This window comes from Bactrocera tryoni, chromosome 3 (assembly GCF_016617805.1).
Source record: "Bactrocera tryoni isolate S06 chromosome 3, CSIRO_BtryS06_freeze2, whole genome shotgun sequence".
Classification (NCBI taxonomy): Eukaryota; Metazoa; Arthropoda; class Insecta; order Diptera; family Tephritidae; genus Bactrocera; species Bactrocera tryoni.
This window is the reverse complement of record NC_052501.1, coordinates 52,884,108-52,906,672: the sequence shown is the minus strand read 5'-3', so window position 1 is coordinate 52,906,672 and position 22,565 is coordinate 52,884,108. Positions and strand designations below refer to the sequence as shown.

General features: G+C 36.2%; 1 protein-coding gene across 1 annotated transcript; it reads left to right on the top strand.

Annotated features, from left to right (window-relative positions):
* Positions 1–15,700: 15,700 nt before the first annotated feature.
* LOC120770674 (protein ANTAGONIST OF LIKE HETEROCHROMATIN PROTEIN 1-like) lies at positions 15,701–20,089 on the top strand. The gene is made up of 3 exons (XM_040098262.1): positions 15,701–15,946; positions 16,005–16,326; positions 20,031–20,089. The coding sequence occupies exons 1-3, from the start codon at positions 15,701–15,703 to the stop codon at positions 20,087–20,089; spliced, it is 627 nt and encodes a 208-aa protein (XP_039954196.1).
* The last annotated feature ends 2,476 nt before the right edge of the window (positions 20,090–22,565 follow it).

Genomic DNA, 22,565 nt, shown 5'->3' with positions numbered 1-22,565 from the left:
CATACACACCATACTCAACACGACTACACCATCTACATCATCCACATCATATTCCACACATCTACACCATATTCATATTATTTGACCTATCTGCGAATCAGTAGAAACCAATAAGAATCTTCGAGCAACTCTTGAATGCACCACCTTCCTACTTTTATCGAAAGCAGTGCTAAAAGAAAGTTCGTAAGCTCTCAATATTTGACAAAGTCGAATTACAGCTTCTTTCTCATATATGTATGTGCTAGCTATAAGCAAGAAACCAAATTATATGGGAAAGGACAATTCTGCACGAAGCCCAAAAAGTCCGCGGTTTAAGCAGCATCGGTAATACCAATTCAGTGTGTAGTTCAACTTCAGTCCAATCATTCATTATTTTATTACCTGCAAAACAAAACATAAAATAAACAAGTGCAAACCTCAAAGCAACCGACTTGTTTGCAAATATTTCGTTGCCAAACTGGTTTAAACCATAAATTAAATAAATAAATTTTTATTAGGCTATTTTCTGGTGTTACATACAATTTTCTATTCTAATTTAAAATTCAGCGCAGACGAGCAGCCAGCAGCAGGTTTGCAAGAGATTGAAACTACATGGAGTTGGCTATAAATATGTACATTTATAACAACCATTTGGGCATGAATATTACCATAACTGAGTGTAAAAATCCAATATCGGCCAGTAATTGTAGTGCACTGTGTTCAATTCACCTGCATATGAAATATATGTATATTTTTGCAATACACTAAACATACACTGCACACGCGACCTTACATATTATTGTTAATATATATATGTATGTCAGTTTTCAATTTATATGCTTACATGTAGCAAGGTGAGTTTATGTTTGTTAAGCTTATGTGTGCTTATAGCACATGACCACAGAACCACATTTTTAAGATAGGGATTTCTTTTTGCGGTTTCCTACTCACTCACATTTTTGACAAATACTAAAATTTTCATATGCATTTATTTTTAGCAATACTAACCTTTTCTTGATTTCATTCGCATATTTTGATATCTCTCCCTCTCTGCCACACATTTCAGCACTCACCTCTAATGCCACCGCACGTCACGTACACGCCCTGTTGTACCATTAGGCCGACTATCAACACAGTTGGCCTAGTATTCATATATTTCGCAAGAGCAGTCCTTAAACTGTTATTACAACTATATTATATATATTATAGTTCTTAGGTTATAGAATTTAAGAAATTTTGAGTATTAACCTCAAAAAGTTGTAATCAAAAGATCTAAAGACCAGAAAAGCATATAAGTACTTTTGTTAGCAACAATTACACTGTGGAACAAAGGGCGTTCGTATGTGTCAGTTTTTTTTTTTTTGTTTATGTTAAACTACGTTTTTGCCAAAATGTTACAACTATGCGAAAAAACATCAAGATAAGGAAAAAAATTAAAAGGTCATAAAAAAAACTGACACATACGAACGCCAAACCTTTTGAGGGTTTTACTATACTGACCTAGTACCATCACCCTGATTTGGAATTTCTCAACAAATGCGATTAATTTAATAATTCAGCAGTCACGTCTTCGGTGGTTGTAGATCTACGACTTCTTTCTTACTGCTCTCGCCGAGTCGTATTTTCGGTCGCCATTAAATAAGAGGCGCATTTTGTAGCAATTATGTTCAGAGACGCATTTTTGTGGCGTGACAACTCGGCCCTTCCTGACCTAAATCGTCCTCGATTTCGACTTCTTTTTTACTGCTCTCGCCGAGTCGTATTTTCGGTCGCCATTAAACCAGAGGCGCATTTTGTAGCAATTATGTTCAGAGATGCATTTTTGTGGAAAATTTGACAATTGCTTATTTATATTAAATTGGTGTGTATACCTTTAAAACAGATATTGGAAACAAAACAAAGTATAGTTTTGGACGAAAATTTATCTTTGTATCAACATAGCAGATACAAAGTTTAAATATATTTTTTATATACACAAGACAAACCGAGAATGAGAAATAAAGTATAAAGTTAATTTTTTACTCGATTCATTGTATATAGAATACAGTATAGTTTCTGATTTCTGTATTTTTGAAACCTTTGGGTAGCCAAAACAAATTTTTTATTTTAGTTATGGTTTTAAAACCAAGCAATTAAAGACACACTTCTTTAGGAACGTAGCTAAATATCAAAAACTGAACTACATATATGCTCGACGGAAGTAAGCAACATTATACAAGCAGTCTCGTCGAATTTCTTTAATTTCATTGCATATCTAAAAAAAAACATTTTCTAAACGAAATATGTTTTAAAGCAATTGTAGTAGAATAAATATAGTTCAAAAGTATCAGTCGAAAATTTTACGCACATACTTGTACATATAGATAGATATGTATTTATGTATATTATGTTTACATCACTGAATATTTAACAACAAATATCACATGTAGTTTGCATACTATATTAAGTGGTTTGCGGTTTTGCTTTGGTAGAAAAACGTTTATAAACCAAAATGTTTTTAAAAGCATATGCTTAATTACATATCTATACCTTAATTACCTTATTACTTTCTCAGCCTCTATGAGAATTCTATGGAAAATTGGTATTTTAAGTTATTCAAATTATTACTGTATACTTCAAAGTAAAATTTGTACTAAATTTTAAATTTTGTAAAGTATAAAGAAATAGAACCAACAGCCTCATTTTTTAAATTCAATTTCCTTTCACGGTATCCACTTTGAAGCTGCTTTGATTTTGCCCTACAAAATAGTGAATAGGCGAAAGAAAGTCAAAGCAATGGGGGAAAGAAGGAGCAAACTGGAAATGTATGTTCTAAGTGTATTTGTTTGTGTATATTAGTAAAAAACTGATTTCGATATATGGTAAGCTAAGGACATTTTTTTGTTTGTAAGCCGAAATTTGTTTCGCTATTTTTTTTTATGAAAATGAAATATATGTATATCGCCTGTAAAACCGTCACAATTTTGTTTAATATATTTGAAAAAGGTTACCTTTAGTTCGAAAAAGCAGTTTTTTCATAAAAACTTAAACAATAAAAGATTTGGTATCTTATTCGCGTTTATATATTATATTCGTGTCTGAATTATTTATATTTAAATCAACATAATTCAACGAAACGGAAAATATGTGATGTAAACCCAATCTTAAAAGGCAATATTTGAGATCAGAAATAATTATATTAAGGATATTTAGCGTTAAACCTCATTAGATTTAGAAAAACGCGTTAACTTTATTCCATGTCTTACATTTTGACTAATGCAAAGAGTTCAAAATTTTATTGGGTCTAGGGGAAGGTCTGCCATTACTCAGGTGTACTAGAAAACATGTTTCCACGCATTTGATCACACATTGACATATTCGGCAAAGAATCTGCTTAAAATAAACAAACTTTTTGTAGTAATTGTTATGTAAGCTGAAGGTGAGCACCATATTTTCGGCATTAAGCCATAGTATCTCTAGTATTTTATCTTCACCTAATTTTACCAAAACATCTTACACAATGAACGAAATGTTCGGTATTCTACAGGAAAAAGCTTCTCTCTAAATTGCATTAAGATACATTGACCAATGTATATGGTTTTATACCGGTTACTCCCTAGGCCATCAGTACCATCTTGAATCCGTCCGTCACATCCGTTGTATGACTTTCCTGTTTTTCGCGCCGTTTGAGGATTATTGAAAGGACTTTTTCTCAGTAATTTTGAATTATATAGAATAAAAGTTTGTGAGATATGCACTTTTTCCGTAGCAACTTACGTTTAATATCTTGAACTGACTCAAAACGGTTTCCCGGAGCGGTAAATAGCCAGGCTAATACCATTGTTACGGTTGGATATTGGTTGAAATTTTATCGAAAAATCGCCGAGTGCACTTATACAATTCGGAAACTTAGAAAAAAATATTTCGTCGAATGGCTTTCCGCAAGAAATTTAAATTAAAAAGTCTTAATATTTTTTGACCAAAGTGATGTATCTATATGTACACATCTATCTTGATTAGTTTAAGGTAAGTATACATAGAAATAGAACAGTTTAAAAATGCAGGCTGAAAGGATTAATCAAGCGTTGATGCAATAGGTGAAAGCAGTATTTAGAAATATTGTTTTATAACCTAGTCTCAAATATGTGACTGCTGTTCTTCTTATCTTTCACCGTATATTTTTCCAAGCTCTGTTTCATTCTTTTATTTGCTTTAGTAATCCTTTCAGCGAATGTCAGCATGGTCATTGACTCAGTCATTTCGACGAACAGACACGCACAATATGCTTGACCACATGTGTTCACTTGTCCAGACCTATCTTCGCGCTGTCGTATCAGTTTACCGAATCTGGTTATCTAAATTACTATTTTGCAACATGTTGCGCCAACATACAAATGTGAGTCACTTTCGTCACTACTGTTACTAAAACATATGAATATGTGGAACAGATGACGCGCACACAGGCAGGAAAAGCCTAATGTTGTCAGCTCGACCCGGAGTACGGTAAGTTACCATTCAGTAAGCCACTCAGCTCATTTGTAAAAATCGGATTTATATTCAGTCACATTCTTGTGTTATTATTGACTACGCAAAAGTACATTCGTAATAATTGCGGATGCTGAGTCATTTCGATTTCATTAGTTGTTTTCGATTTTACGAATTCACTTTTGATGGCCAGGTAATGAGAAGACTTTACAGGGTTCGTGATGCAATTATGTGGAAAGTTAGGTAGATTAATTACATGAAATGAGCTATGATTACAACAACATTAGAAAATTAAATTAAATAGGCAGGTATGCAAGTGGTTTAGGTATGGACGTGTTCTGTGTAGATTTTGGCTCCGACACCTTCCTCGGATCGCCTGTAAAGTCTAAATGTCATCTTTGGGATTACTGTCTAAAACAGAAATGCTTACGTTTGAGGAATTTGTTTGACAAATTATCCTTTATATATTTTCCAACATGTCTGATCAAGACTCAGTGTGTTACCACGGGAATATACTAAAGAGTTATCCCTTATTAAAAGAATTTTAACTAAAGTAAAATATATTATTCTAGCCGGTCTTACCTCATTGAAAATCATTCAATCAGTCTAATATTTTATTCACTTCCCCTTCGCTGCAGAAATATTTATACCTACTTGTGGTAAGTATATAGATAGATTTGGCGTTATATGAGTTATTTGTTATTAAGCGACTATTGAAAGAAAGAGAAAAATATTTGTATAGCCGTTGTTCTGCGTGAAATTATGTGTTTTGAAATGAAAGAAAGTTGAAATTATATTTATTTGCGATTTTTCTAGACTGTTTTTAAATTAGCGCAGCTTGATAAACAAAATTTTTTGGTTTCTGTTCTGGTGCACACATAGCATTTCCAAATTTATGCCACACTCTTCTAGCGACTATCCTTGTGTCCTGTTGATTATCATCTCAAATGCAATTTTCACTGGAAACGGAATACGTTTGAACCGAAATGGCAAATCGTTAGAACTCAAAGAAATTCTTAGAATCAAATATTCTGCCAACTTGTATTCGATAGCGTAGGTTGCCGAACATAATTACAACAGATCGAACTTTGAGACGCAAATGATGCGGTGGCATACCAAGGCTGTCCAAAGTATTAGAAATTGTCAAGATTGTCAAGACTATCGATCGATTTGTATGAGCGCAAGTCTCTCGGAATTTGACTTTGAATCTTCCAGTTTAAGTCAACAACATCGGTATTTTTGGCAGCTAACATTGCGCGTGCACTTAAGGAATCGTAGTTACAATAATTTGTCCAATGTCCGAACATTCGTGATGAGTTCATCTTTCGTGAATTGATTGATTGACGGCAGATGGAATTGATATCAAACCACCGGAAGTATCAACCGGAATTGACCCATTTCCAATTTTTAGCGAAGACGATGAAAAATGTCTTCGGCAATGTCATTTTTGTTCGTATCCCATAATTGACGCGGATTTGAAGGCTGATATGTCGAAATGTTTATCGCGAAAAGTGTGCGAACTTCATTTTCATTCCAGAGATTAACATGTTCCAGTAATTTTAATTGCTGGCTTACTTCTCCAAAACTTGCACACACTGTACCATTCACAGTACGTAATGACTCAAATAAACTTGAACTGCGTACATTAATCAATAGCAACCGAAGGCAAAAATAATCGTCGTTTTTCGGGTGGATTGTGTAAATTCGTTCTAATGCATTAGTTGAGAACACATCTGGATGTCAATCTACTGGTTGGTCTTGCTTTCTGCGCAACTATTTCTTTGACGCTGCATTCCAGGTATAATATCAAGGTATTTCCGAATAGAGCAATGTTCTCGCAACTGACGAAAGTTGGGAAAAAACTCGTAAATGTTAATTTTGTTGCTGGCGGTGTTTCCACTGGCTGTACTGTATTCTCTGGGTTGAAATACACTCTTTGGCCATTCTCCAAATTAACTGCGAGATGTACAACAGTCGGAAAACCAGAAAAAATGGAAAATGATACAACGCAACTACCTAGTTTTCTTACTTTTCGGGTCGACCACTTGAATTATAAGTGCTAGTCAAGAACAATGGAAATGGATTAAGCCAAGTTTGTACCGTTACTTTTTTGGTTCCCGCGGAAAATTAGAATTTGTAAAAATTTAAAATACAGAAAGAATTATTCTACCTACCTAATATAATATCTGAACTGCTTTTAACAAGTTTGGGGTTTCGCACATCAAACTAAAAATTAAAAATAAATATAGTTTAAAAAACGAAAAAAACACGCTTTTTAAGCATATCAAACTAAAAAGTGAAAAGTAATTCTTTGTATAACTAACAATAATAATGATGGAAAAATTCCTGCATTATTGTGAGAAAAGCGTGGTGTGCCTTGTGACATATTTTTCATATATCGAGCATTTCACGCTATTTTCACAGAATGCAGGAATTTTTTCTTCATTATTATTGTTAGTTTATACAAAGAATTACCTTTCACTTTTTAGTTTGATATGCTTTGAAAGCGTGTTTTTTAGTTTTTTAAAACTATTTTTATTATATACTAGCTGACCCCGCAGCCGTTGTCCTGCGTGAAATTATATGCTTTGAAATGAAAAAAAGTTTAAATTATATTGTGTCGAAAATGATTTATTTTCGATTTTTGTACATTCTTTTAATGTAGCGCAGCTTAATAAACATAATTTTTTTGATTTCTCTTCTGGTGCGTAAATATACAAAGAAGATGGGTTTCACATATGTATATCAGGCCAATTTTCCCTGGAAATAGAATACGTTTGAAATGAAATGGCTGTCCCTTGTATTCGATAACTGCGTCATAATCAGTCGGGTTGCATTACACAGTTTCGGCTCATGAAGATTGTGAAACATAATAATGACAGATCCAACTTTGAGACGCAAATGATGCTGGGGCATTCCAAGGCTCTCCAAAGAATTTGGAAATTCCACTGGATAATTTACGGTTTCGCTCGATCGATTGTATATGAGCGCAAACCTCCCGAAATTTGACTTTGAATCTTCCAGTTTAAGTCATTAACATCGGTATTTTGGGCAACTAAAATTGCGCGTGCACTCAAGCAATTGCAGTTACGATAATTTGGCCAATGTTCGGATAAACATTCCTGATGAGTTCATCTTCCGTTGAAGTGAATTGACAAAAGGGATATGAAATTGATATCAAACCACTGGAAGTATCAACCGAAATTTGCCCATTTCCAATTCTTAGCGAATACAATGTAAAATGTCATCGGCAATGTCATTTTTTCGTATTCCATAATTAACGCGAATTTGAAGGCTGATATGTCGAAATGATCTTCGCGAAAACTATGCGAACTTCAGTGGCATGCGAAGTAACTATTGCATTGTCCTTCGTCTGTTTCCAGTGATTAACATGTTCCAGCAAACGCAACTGCTGGCATGCTTCTCAAAAAGTTGCACACACTGTACCATTCATAATACGCAATGACTTAAATGAAGTTGAACCGCGAGACGCACAACAGTCGGAAAACTTTCATGAATTGCAAAAGTAAACATCCTACAAAGCGCTTTATTGCGGTTCACATATCGACCCATTTGATACTGTTGATCTCATATTGTTCAAGGCCAATAACCGCTATGTTGCTTTCTTTGGTGACGTACTTGCAAACGTATTTGATCGATTTCACCAATCTACAATATTCAACATTGACATGAGTTTTGAATGTGAATTAGGCAAAAGTGGCGAATATGGTACGATCCATATGTTTTCAACTTCGATGTGTTGTTAACGTCGATATTCACGCCTCTAAATGCTAAATGTTCTGCCATTGTCGCCTGGTGAGCGACGCCGATACAGTGAATATCCATCATTTCCCATTTCCTTTTCCGAAAGAAAAGCACATGAGTAGTGTTTCGTGCATTTATTGTCAGACATACAAACCAAAGTAGGATTGTAAGGTTCCCAAAGTCCATGAACCATATTGCTTTCCACCACTTCGTATAATTCTGGATCTATCTCTGAATCAGGAATTTCCGCTGAAATGATTTCATCAATTTGATCTGGTGTAATCACCATCCGCATCCAAAGAAGAATGTGTGCGTGCGGCAAACCTCTTTTTTGCTACTCAACAGAATACATTCAGCATCTAACAGCACCATATATGTATACCATAGGTTACTTCAAGATAAAGACCGTCAAGCATCGCAGCTATTGTTCAAAAAGTGGTGCTATGATATTGTTACGATCGCTAGCTGATTGACCGCGATCCATAATTCCGCACGTATGTCATCGCATTTTGGGAGTACTTCTTTCCTTTCTTTGGGCTGCCATACGTTGATGGCAAAAAGAACGCCGACAAATATTAGCGCGACCTCTTCGTGGCTTCGTAACAAATTTCAATCAGTAATTGATCACTTCGTCTGAAACACACATAAAGTTTTCACTGAATAAAGCAAGCGACCGCAATTGAACGATTCAAATAATTTACAAATCAAAATATTGAAAAACAAAACAAACAAAAATTGGAAAAAATGTGAATGAAAAATGTTACTTTTTGGAATTGTCCAATTTTCCGACTTCTCCTCATGAAAAGTAAAAGGTATTTGTTTCTAAACCTTTCCCGATCCACAACAAACAACCTTTAAAAATTTCATCAATCGTTCTCTTAGTGTTACTAACAAACAAACATTCATTTTTATATACATATGTATGTACATATGTATGTATGAATGTATGTATATAACGTTTGTGTGGGGAAAAGAAAAAGGCTGTTTTTACATCGTTTTTCACCGTAAAAACCATCTTTGAACTTCAACGAACATTTAAGAAAAAGAATTGTCCAAATTGGTTCAGGCGTTATTGAGTTATGTGCGTACATATGTACTTACATTTTGGCGATTCATTTTTATTTATGTATATACTTAGATAAGGTTACTATGTTATTTCAAGAGTTGAGTCTTTTTTAAACTATTATTGCCTCAAATTTGAGACCTGATAGTTAGCAGATAACAAAACTAAAGAGAACTCTTGTCTGCCATTTTGAATATACTGAATAGAGATCATCATAGATATTAATCGATTGTCGTTTTTTATATCTTGTAACCAACTCAAACACGAAAAGGTTAAAAATAAATCAATTTTACATAAATTTCGTAAATATTATGAAAAAAAGTCAACATTTTAATTGATAACACCGGTCAACACGATTTTTGGGTCTGACATCTACATGTTAAATTTTAGTTTCTCCTATGACAAAAATAAGGAAAATTTTTTTTCCGGTTAAAGTTTGCTTTCTTAGAAATTAGAGCAATTTTTTGATGATTTTTAATTTTTTTTAACATTTTCACTATAGATTATAATTAGAAAACTTTTTTTAGAAACAAGAGTCGTTTTTATTCAAGATGTGTGATAAACAATAATATATAAATGTAAAATAACAAGAAATTACTGCCTGAAAGTGAATATTTTTTGTATTTCTTTTACGCTCATATGAGCTCTCTCGTATTAAACCTCAAATATACTTATCGATGTAGATCAGCCCAAAAGAAACTTAAAAAACTAAACATTAAGATTTAAGTGTCTAGAATCAGAATTCAAGCATGAGAACAGAAACCCAAAAAAATATATTTTTTTTGTTGACCGGTGTAATTGTGTTTTGACTATGTTATAGAAAATTTAATATTTATTACGGACATATTTATTTTCATTCAAGTGTAAAAACATCTCTAAATAATGAAATGTAATAGATTTTGTAACTGTCACTTACAGAATAGCAAAACCGTCTCAAGTCTCAAAAATTGTCTCTAACTTAAAATCTCAAATTTAGAGACTTGAGGCTGTATCACAGTACAGAATCGCACGGTAAGATTACTATGCTATTTCAAGAGTTGTGCAAAATAGTGTTCCAAAGCGGATTTGTATCTCCATGAACATGATGCTAATCAAAGTTTTTGAAGCGATTTAAATATAAATGTTCACATTATCCGTAATTATGGCCATTAATTGATGTCAAACCCTAAAACGGCTTGTGAACTCGAGTTTTTGCGCAAAGTCACAGTACTCGTATTGTGGATCGTTTAAGCTATATTATAGTGATAACTGAACTTAATGCTTAATCTTGGTGGTTAAATTTTTCCATATTTACTCAAGCTGACAACGTCTGCACGGTTTTCGAGGCTTTGTGATGCATACAGGGTACATATACATATATATTTTTTATATTTTCATATTTCGGTTTAATTTTTATATTAACTTACCTTTTCCAACATTTTTACATGAAAATTTTTTTTTTGCATTTTTGCAGAATTCGCAAACAGTTCGTTAATATCTTAATTGCACTCTGGGAACGTTCCGCATTAATTGTATTTCCACCATCCCTACATTAACACACACCTACATTTATACATTTCAAATATGTACATGTGTATTAGTGGGCATACTTTACGTCACTCAGTGTCAGCTTGCTTGCTGCTTATTTGCAACGGGCTCTCTGCTAGCTGTGACAGTAATGCAGTTAGCTTAATGCATGAACAAATTAAAAACAAAAACAAAATGAAATAAAAAAAGGCCCCGTCGGCAAGCTGCTAATTCCCTTAGTGCTTCCCTAACAATATTGCAGTGCTCCTGCTGCTATTGCTGGTCGCTTACGCCCTCTGCTGGCTTTACTATGCACCTAACTACAATCAGCTTACCAACTAGGCAATGCAGCCGCTCCATTCCACCCTCTCTGCTTGACCGAGTGCACACTTAGCAGCGCTACATTTTCCACTACCGTTTATTTTTCGCGAGTATGAGTATGAGTGTTGCCGTTACTGAAAGTTGACGGCGGTGGCGCGAATTACATAACTGTAGAAGTATGTATGCATGAGGTACATTTTAGCTTGTATAGCCGCAGCCAAGATGCCAAAAATAAATTAGCATAATATACAATTAAAAATATAACCGTGAATCATGTAGTAGTCGTGGTCCTAGGAGCAAGTGCGTTTGTTGTTGATATTTCATAGTGTTCACACTGGTATTTAAAGGTAATTCATATAAACGCGTATACCATATACATATATGTAAACGAAGTTATGCAAAAACATTTCCAACGCTCGCATACAGTGTGTATGAAAGCCGGGTTTTAATAAAGTCTTTACTGAGATATTCAAGCTGAAAGAGCATTAGGAGACGCAGGTTGCCAATACTGTGTTTATGAATCCTGAATTTTTGTTCCTGTTTTGACGAAAAAAATACAAATCGATTTCTTATTTTTCACGTTCTACTTTTGACTGTGTTAAATGTCTTCTAGCGTGGGGTTCGAACAAATATTTTTCAACTTGAATCCAAATGGCAGAAAAATAAATGGAAAATATTTACAAAACATGTGCAAATAAGTAGGCGAAAGAAACTAATAAGAGCTTGCAATTAGGTCTGCATAAGCATATTGAGATCTTAGATTCTAACATCGATAGCAATTTATTTAAAAATTCAGTTTGAAAGTTGCTATTGTGATTTAATCTAGGGGGTGTCAAAATTAAGAGTTTGCTTTTCGGGGTTGCTAATTGAACTCAGTGTCTTAGACTATAGGTGCTTCGATTGTTGCATAAAAGTTAACTATTTCAGAGATCTAAGGACTTGTTTAATATTTTGGAATTATCTACCCCAAATGTGACCTATAAGCCTTCATACTAGCCACTTAGTTGATTGAATTTAATACCTGTGCTCTAAGGTAGACTTTGGTATGTGTAGATTGGTCATTCCAAAAATATATCAACAAAGAAACTGCTAAGCAATACTTTAGTTAACATTGAGTTTTGTTATCTTGTACTAATGTTTATTTTTATACCTATTGATTCCATATGTTGTATTTTTGCACAAATCTTCAGCCGTGATTGATGGTGTTTCATTTGAAGAAAAATTGTTGGCTATATTTTTCTAGGCAGTACGGAAGGAAATTATGGCTTCCAAAGCGCTAAGTCTGAAAAGTTTTGGGTACATAGAGAAACTATCGCGCATTGAAAACTTTTCAATCTTATTTTCGGTATTTTATATTTCTACGCCATTACAATAATTCTTTTACACACTGTGTATAAATTTTTGGACGCGAAGCGTAATAAACCAACTGGTCAGCAAGTTATAACTGTAATTAAAAATATTTACCAGGCACTTGTGGAGGGGAAGCTACGTCTTGGCAGTGGTGCTGAGAATCAAAGGACGCGCAGCTGAACAGGCAAGGAGGAAGGAGCGAGGACAACGGTTTAGGCAACGGATGGGCCTAGCAAAGAGGAAGATGATGTTAGCTCTTACTGCAGCAACATTTTTTTATTGCTTTTTATTTATTATGGTTATTTTCTTGTGTGAGCTCAACTTATGCCCACTGCGTGTGTGTAAATTGTCCGCTATAAAAGTAACGACAATAAAAGGAACGATAAATAACAACAAATTACAAAAACCACAAGCCTTAAAACGGTAACGCATTATGAAGATAAACAAAGCGCTCTTATTTTGAGTTTTTCCACATTCGAGTAACCACGGAGCGGATGAGAGGCACGTAGTTTTATATCGGGTGATTTTTTAAGAGCTTGATAACTTTTTAAAAAAAAAAAACGCATAAAATTTGCAAAATCTCATCGGTTCTTTATTTGAAACGTTAGATTGGTTCATGACATTTACTTTTTGAAGATAATTTCATTTAAATGTTGACCGCGGCTGCGTCTTAGGTGGTCCATTCGGAAAGTCAATTTTGGGCAACTTTTTCGAGCATTTCGGCCGGAATAGCCGAATTTCTTCGGAAATGTTGTCTTCCAAAGCTGGAATAGTTGCTGGCTTATTTTCTGTAGACTTTAGACTTGACGTAGCCCCACAAAAATAGTCTAAAGGCGTTAAATCGCATGATCTTGGTGGCCAACTTACGGGTCCATTTCTTGAGATGAATTGTTCTCCGAAGTTTTCCCTCAAAATGGCCATAGAATCGCGAGCTGTGTGGCATGTAGCGCCATCTTGTTGAAACCACATGTCAACCAAGTTCAGTTCTTCCATTTTTGGCAACAAAAAGTTTGTTAGCATCGAACGATAGCGACCGCCATTCACCGTAACGTTGCGTCCAACAGCATCTTTGAAAAAATACGGTCCAATGATTCCACCAGCGTACAAACCACACCAAACAGTGCATTTTTCGGGATGCATGGGCAGTTGAACCACCAAGATCATGCGATTTAACGCCTTTAGACTATTTTTTGGGGCTACGTCAAGTCTAAAGTCTACAGAAATAAGCCAGCAACTATTCCAGCTTTGGAAGACAACATTTCCGAAGAAATTCGGGCTATTCCGGCCGAAATGCTCGAAAAAGTTGCCCAAAATTGGACTTTCCGAATGGACCACCTAAGACGCAGCCGCGGTCAACATTTAAATGAAATTATCTTCAAAAAGTAAATGTCATGAACCAATCTAACGTTTCAAATAAAGAACCGATGAGATTTTGCAAATTTTATGCGTTTTTTTTTTTTAAAAAAGTTATCAAGCTCTTAAAAAATCACCCGATACATACATATATGAATATATATAATATATATACAAGGTCTGTCGCAAAAGAAACAGGACTGTTAAAAAAAACAACAAAAAATTTATATTTTTCAAAAGTTATATTTTTTTATTCAAAGTAGTTTTCTTGTGCCTCGATACAGCGTTTAGCCCGGTCAGTTAGCATTTCAAATGAGTGTTTAAGGTAATTTTTCGGAATGCTCTTGAGAATATCGGTCGTCGCCTTTTGGATAGCTGAAATATCCTGAAACCAGTTTCCTTTCATGGGCAAATGAAGTTTTCCAAATAGGTAAAAATCACAGGGTAAGTGTTTAAGCCTTGATCTCGTAAACGCGGGTTTGTCAAGAATGTAGGGTAGAGCTGTTTCCACACCGAGTTCTTCCATATACTTTCCAGATGTCATACGGAGGGATTCTTAACCTTACAGCGTGGATGCTGATACAGCAAAAGTGTGTTAGAATCCCTACAACTATGGAAAGAAGTATTTCTGTGAGAAAAGAGCTCACTGGATCTCTTACTTTCAATCTAGGTCCAAGAACATTTTGCGACATCGCTGGTTTCAAGACAAGTTTCGGTGAGATGTTGGAGGCATATGAATAAAGCAAATATGTGGAGTACGCTAAGGCCCTTTACCACACAAAGTCTATTGGCTATTGTTTCGCAGCGCGTCCTATCTAGAGCGAGTCATAAATAGTTCACAGCTGACGGCTACAGGCATAATGATGCGAAAATGGGTAGTAAAGTAGGGAGTGTTCACTGACCTACCCTAGAGTGTTTAGGTCTCAATTTAAATTTTTGTTGACAATAAATTTTTACATCTGTGATCAATATCCGAGCTGTACCAAATTGAATTTCGTGTATTGGTGTCGGAACCAATTATGAAACCGGTTGTCACAACGTCTCAGCCAAGGTCTTCCTCAGCAATAAGGAGGGTGGTCCACTTCATAGTTCGATGGCAAATATGCTGAGATTTGCTTCATTCTTCGTCATCGCATCAGTCGTGATGAAATTAGGGAAATTAATAACTTAAATTCATTTTGTACCAATTAGCCATGGTGCAAAGACCAAGTGTTATCGATCCATATTTCCGGCCAAGATCCAAGACTCATCGCCAGTAATAATACGTTTCACGACATCTTGGTAGTCAAGAAGCATTGTTAGCGTGACGCTGTTTTTCGAAAAATTTTGTGATTTTGGAACCCACCGTGAAATTTTTCTTAGACCCAAATGTGCTTTCAAAGTACCTTTCATTGATCCTTTCGATATTTCAACGACGCCAGTAAGATCTCTAAAGCCCGGGTCCCACTATCGGCGCAAGTAGCACAATTTGTACCGATTTTTATTGGTCTACATCGGCGCAAAATGCCAAAACAGAATTGAGTCAATTTTTAGCAGTCACATTATCGGCGCATATTGTGTCATTTTTTATCGGCGCATATCGGCGTTAAATATTCTGCTACGATAATCGGCGCAACGCGGTCACACTGTTGTGCTCAATCAGCTGTTTGCAGTAAAAGTTTTTATTTATTTTAAAACATGGATTATTTGAAGAAGAAAAGAGTTGCAGTTGCTCTGCTTACCATTGCAACATTAAAGCTGAAAAAGAAAAATCAAAAACGTAAAACAAATCCTAAACAACGTAGTATCTGGGTGAGAAATTGGCTGGAAAGAAGAAATACTAATGGTGCATATGAAACGACTTTACGTGAATTTCGAGAAGTTGATAATCAAAAGTTTCTTTTTAAAAATTACGTGCGAATGAACGAAAACAATTTTAATGAGTTACTGCAGCTAATTTCCCCACTGATTAAAAAACCAGACACATGTTTTCGTGAAGCTATTCCAGCAAGTCATCGTTTGGTCTGCACTCTCAGCTTTTTGGCCACGGGCGATAGCTACAAAAGTCTTTCAGCTTTTTTCCGTATTGCCCCAAACACTATCTCAAAATTTGTTCCTGAAGTTTGTGATGCGATTTACAGTCAACTTCGAAATACTTACCTGAAGGTAGGAACACATGCTTTACCAAATCCTTATGTATATTTTCATATTTCCCCTTATTTAGATACCTTCAACAAAAGAAGAATGGGCTGAAGTTGGTTCGAAATTCCATTTATTATGGAACTTTCCTAACTGCATAGGAGCAGTTGACGGCAAGCATGTGGTCATGATCGCACCCGCAAAATCAGGAAGTACGTTTTACAACTACAAAGGAACTCACAGCATAGTGCTTATGACAGTTGTTGATGCCAGTTATAAATATTTGTATATTGACATCGGCTGTAACGGGCGTATTTCAGATGGTGGTGTTTTCAGTAAATGTTCTCTGCAGCATGCCCCCGATATGGATTCTCTAAATTTACCACCTCCTCGTCATTTATTAGGTCGTGAAATGAATGTTATGGAGGGAACACTTCTCCAGCCTGCTGAATAGCAGTGAACGCACAACACCAGGAGAAGGAGAACCCGATTCCCCAATCGATGACGATGGAGCAGACGTTCCATTACCCGACCATGAAGAAGTTCGAATAGCAATTGCCCGCCTGAAGAACAACAAAGCGGCAGGGGCCGACGGATTGCCGGCCGAGCTATTCAAACACGGCGGCGAAGAACTGATAAGGTGCATGCATCAGCTTCTTTGTAAAATATGGTCGGACGAAAGTATGCCCAACGATTGGAATTTAAGTGTGCTATGCCCAATCCATAAAAAAGGAGACCCCACAATCTGCGCCAACTACCGTGGGATTAGCCTCCTCAACATCGCATATAAGGTTCTATCGAGCGTATTGTGTGAAAGATTAAAGCCCACCGTCAACAAACTGATTGGACCTTATCAGTGTGGCTTCAGACCAGGCAAATCAACAACCGACCAGATATTCACCATGCGCCAAATCTTGGAAAAGACCCGTGAAAGGAGAATCGACACACACCACCTCTTCGTCGATTTCAAAGCTGCTTTCGACAGCACGAAAAGGGACTGACTCTATGCCGCGATGCCTGAATTTGGTATCCCCGCAAAACTAATACGGATGTGTAAACTGACGTTGAGTAACACCAAAAGCTCCGTCAGGACCGGGAAGGACCTCTCCGAGCCGTTCGATACCAAACGAGGTTTCAGACAAGGCGATTCCCTATCGTGCGACTTTTTCAACCTGCTTTTGGAGAAAATAGTTCGAGCCGCAGAACTTAATAGAGAAGGTACCATCTTCTATAAGAGTGTACAGCTGTTGGCGTATGCCGATGATATTGATATCATCGGCCTCAACACCCGCGCCGTTAGTTCTGCTTTCTCCAGGCTGGACAAGGAAGCACAGAAAATGGGTCTGGCAGTGAACGAGGGCAAGACGAAATATCTCCTGTCATCAAACAAACAGTCGTGGCACTCGCGACTTGGCTCTCACGTCACTGTTGACAGTCATAACTTTGAAGTTGTAGATAATTTCGTCTATCTTGGAACCAGCGTAAACACCACCAACGATGTCAGCCTAGAAATCCAACTCAGGATACCTCTTGCCAACAGGTGCTACTTCGGACTGAGTAGGCAATTGAGAAGCAAAGTCCTCTCTTGACGAACAAAACCAAACTCTATAAGTCACTCATAATTCCCGTCCTGCTATATGGTGCAGAGTCTTGGACGATGTCAACAACGGATGAGTCGACGTTGCGAGTTTTCGAGAGAAAAGTTCTGCGAAAGATTTATGGTCCTTTGCGCGTTAGCCACGGTGAATACCGCATTCGATGGAACGATGAGCTGTACGAGATATACGACGACATCGACATAGTTCAGCGAATTAAAAGACAGCGGCTACGCTGGCTAGGTCATGTTGTCCGGATGGACGAAAACACTCCAGCTCTGAAAATATTCGACGCAGTACCCGCCGGGGAAGCAGAGGAAGAGGAAGACCTCCACTCCGTTGGAAGGACCAAGTGGAGAAGGACCTGGCTTCGCTTGGAATATCCAATTGGCGCCACGTAGCGAGAAGAAGAAACGACTGGCGCGCTGTTGTTAACTCGGCTATAATCGCTTAAGCGGTTTCTACGCCAATTAAGAAGAAGAAGAAATGAATGTACCTTTTGTTTTAGTGGTAGACGATGCGTTTAAAATACAAAATTATTTGATGAAGCCGTATCCTGGTCGCATTTTATCTGGTAGCAAACGTATTTTTAACTATAGGTTATCAAGGGCTAGGAGAATAGTCGAGAACGCATTTGCAATCATGATAAAGACCAATAAAGCTGAATCCAAATAAAACAACGAGAGTTAGCATGTTGCGCATTACACAATTTTTTAATGACAAAAAATATAAGTTATGCTACTGGATTGGTAGATAGCTGCACTGAGGATGGAAATATTATTGAAGGTGCACGTGTTAATTTTTCCATACCTACCTTTGAAAGCGCCACAGAGGATATATCAATTTCCTACATAAGCAACGAAGCAAAAACTATCCGTGAATAATTTGAAAACTAAGGACTGTCCCGTAAAAAATTGACCCTTCGTTTTTCATTAATAACAAGAAAACCAAAGAATTTTTTCAAAGTCTTGTTTTATTTCTTATTAATGAGTACTATAGAGATTACAAATTATAAATAACATTTAACAAATTTTTATTTTCTGTAAAAATTTCTTACTTTTTTCTAAAGGCCCTTCAGTATGTTTTGTACAGTGTTTTCATCGATAGTACCGTACGACCTTCGCCACTTATTTCTAAAATCTTGTAAGCCTTTACTCTTCCGGAGATTCGATTTCATTAGAGCCCAATATCTCTCAAAAGGTCGAAGCTCTGGGCAATTAGGTGGATTCGCTTTTCTGGGAACAATATTGACATTATTGCTTTCATACCACTCCATGGTAGCTGTAGAATAGTGTGAGGTTGCTAAATCAGGCCAGAACATTACAGTACCCTCATGTTCAATAAATGGCAAAAGACGTTTTTGAAGGCACTCGCTAATATAAATTTTTGAATTGATTGTGCCCTGTGTTACAAAAACACTGCTTCTCAAACCGCAAGTACATATCGCTTGCCAAACCATATACTGCTTGGTAAATTTGGTAATTTTCTTTTCCTTAAATTTTCTCTGTACTTGCCCCTTCTTCATACAAGTATAATATTCATGCCCCGGTAACTTTTTGAAATCTGCCTAAACGTAGGTTTCGTCGTCCATCACGCAACAGTCAAATTTTGTTAGGTATCCTTCATACAAATTTCGAGCTCGGTTTTGAGCAACCAATTGCTTTTCATCGGAACGATCTGGCACTCTTTGAACTCTATATGTCTTTAGCTCACTATCATTTTTTATCCTTTGTACAGTACTTTTAGAGGTACACCTTCAAAGATAACGATGCACGCATAGCTAAGACAGTTGCATTTTTTCGCTTTTTATTTGTAGACTTGTGTTATTGATAAAGATTTTTCAAATTAATACTTAAAAATTTGCTGAAAAATAGAGATATTGGTGGTGATTGGCGTATTCGATCGGTGCTCAAGTGCCCGATAAAAATCTGCGCATTTTTCAATTTTTATTGCTCTTTATCAAACATTATAGCGTTCACATTATCCGCGCAACTGGGTCGATTTTGGTTGTGCATTGGCCATAATTGTCGCATTTCATAATATTTAATGCGGTCACATTATCGGTACATGAAATACGCCGAAAATTGGTACCTTGCGCCGATAGTGGGACCCGGGCTTAAGTCTTAATCATCGATTCGCAAGCACCCATTCTTTTACTTTATTAACGAGTTGATCATCAGTTGATATCGATGGACGTGGTTCGTCGTCACCGCATTCTTGACCCTCTTCGAATAATTTGTTCCAATCAAAAATACTTGCTCGTGACAAACAATTGCCACTGAAGGCTTTTTCCAACTTTCGGAAAGTTTCGGCATCAGAAATTTGATTCCGTACACGAAATTTAATGGAACTTCTTTCTTGAGTAATTTCACTCAACGTAAAAATCGCCGAATGCAATTTATGTTCTTCAGAAAGAGATGTCACTGAGAGTCATGCAAACATAGAGAAGAAAATTTTGACGAATGAGTTTACGCGCGAAATTTAAATTAAAAAGTCTTTATATATTTTTCCCACAGTGTACGTGTCCATGAGCACAAAGTTTCTTGAAGACTTGATACTTGAATATTCGGTGTGAAACCGTAAAAGGAAAAGTATTGTTCAACATTTTTGAAGGAATTGTAGGTCCCATTTTCATTCTTTCTGTTGTCATACCTCCAAAAACAAAAAAAGCACCCCGTTTTATTATTTAAGAGCAGTATATCTCATATTTTGAGATTTGGTTGGTCTGACCCATTGCCTTTATATATTTAATGATTTTACATTATAATTTTCCTATTGACTAAAACTATTTTGAGTGTGTGAAGAATAATGCGATAATTTGCCAGTTGTTGACATAAATAGTTTCACACATTCGCTTTGCTCGTCTTTTTTTTCAACCACTATATCAGTGGATGATTTGGATTGGGGCGAATATTTATAGTGGCTCGATTTTATTTCGCTTTAAGCTCATAAATATAAGCCCAGTTTGAGCGTTACTATACCTGTCAACATCCGTTTCTGAGGTTGTTGCTCACTTTTTCGACACCAGCCACCTCTCGTCACTTCAAAATTGGCAATATGCTATTATTTTCCACTTTGAGCAATGACATTTTGCAATTTCGACGGGTGCATGTTGTCGTGCCACCCCCTAAAAACGGAAGAAAATCTGTCAATCAAATTGTTGCTATAAAAATCGTAGTTAAAACTCAAAAAAGACGGGGAGCTACTAAAGAGCACCGAGTTTGCAAAAAATAAGGCAACCATATAGTTTATAAGCGAGCAAGTAACAACTCATCAAAGCGTAGCGAAAATGTGTCGAATGTTTCGCTGTATTACGATTGAAAGAGTGAGGGACAAGTGTGGTGCGGTGTTTGTAAATTTGCGTAACAAAGCGAAAAATGTGGTACTCTTACAACATTGAAGCCAGCACATTGAATTACAGTTGTTCAACTTAATCTTGAGTAACTTATTTTATGTGGCTTGCATGTTGTGCTGTGACAATGACCTTGAAACATAAATATGCTTGAATAAATTGAAAAAATTAGGTGCGAAAAATGAGAATGTCTGCCACGAAAATGTTGCAACAATTACTGTAAATGAAATTCGGTCACTTTTTATGAGTAGCTGCAACACACAAGGACACACGTACAAACGACAGGGGGGCGCCACACCACGGAACGGTAATGGAAAAAAATTCGCGCAATGTGCACAAAGAATTGCTGCGGCACACAGTTGTAGAGTTGCTGATTCACCATTCGTTTCATTATATGTACTCTCGCAACAAAGTTGCTAAGGAGAGGATTATAGTTTTGTTCACATAACGGTTGTTTGTAAGTCCTAAAACTAAAAGAGTCAGATATAGGGTTATATATACCAAAGTGATCAGGGTGACGAGTAGAGTTGAAATCCGGATGTCTGTCTGTCCGTCCGTCCATGCAAGCTGTAACTTGAGTAAAAATTGAGATATCGTGATGAAACTTGGTACACGTATTTCTTGGTTCCATAAGAAGGTTAAGTTCGAAAATGGGCAAAATCGGCAAACTGCCACGTCCACAAAATGGCGAAAACCGAAAACCTATAAAGTGTCATAACTAAGCCATAAATAAAGATATTAAAGTGAAATTTGGCACAAAGGAACGCATTAGGAAGGATCATATTTGGACGTAATTTTTTTGGAAAAGTGGGCGTGGCCCCGCCCCCTACTAAGTTTTTTGTACATATCTCTAAACTACTATAGCTATGTCAACCAAACTCTATAGAGTCGTTTCCTTCAGGCATTTCCATATACAGTTCAAAAATGGAAGAAATCGGATAATAACCACGCCCACCTCCCATACAAAGGTTATGTTGAAAATCACTAAAAGTGCGTTAACCGACTAACAAAAAACGTCAGAAACACTAAATTTTACGGAAGAAATGGCAGAAGGAAGCTGCATCCAGGCTTTTTTTAAAAATTGAAAATGGGCGTGGCGTCGCCCACTTATGGACCAAAAACCATATCTCGGGAACTACTATACCGATTTCAATGAAATTCGTAACACCCTAATGACATGTACAAAATATGGGTGAAATCGGTTCACAACCACGCCTTCTTCCAATATAACGCTATTTTGAATTCCATCTGATGCCTTCTCTGTATAATATACTATGTATATGTACATTAGGAACCAATGATGATAGCGGAATAAAACTTTACACAAATACGGTATTTGAAAAATATGTAAATGACGTATAATGAAATTTCGATTATCACTTTATCATGCGAGAGTATAAAATGTTCGGTGACACCCGAACTTAGCCCTTCCTTACTTGTTTTTCTCATACATTTGAATAGGGTTTTTTCCAATTAATTTTGTATCTCTAAACCAGATAAACACTTAATATTGGAGAGATAATATTCTGGTGAAAAATTTAACGCTATACAAAAAAGTTATAGAGGATTTTTTAATATAAAATCATTCCTTTAATAGTTATATGCAGATAAAGTTATGCACTGTATTCACATAGTACACCATGTCGTATGAATCTAAAATCACTTGCATGAATGTTTGATATATTTGATGTATGGTATA

Excerpts from the sequence above, each read along its gene's own strand:
- LOC120770674 (XM_040098262.1), top strand. The coding sequence starts at position 15,701 with ATGAACGAAAACAATTTTAATGAGTTACTGCAGCTAATTTCCCCACTG. Across the intron at positions 15,947-16,004 it reads TTCGAAATACTTACCTGAAG|ATACCTTCAACAAAAGAAGA; the intron begins GTAGGAACACAT and ends CCCCTTATTTAG. Across the intron at positions 16,327-20,030 it reads TCCTCGTCATTTATTAGGTC|TGTACGTGTCCATGAGCACA; the intron begins GTGAAATGAATG and ends TTTTTCCCACAG.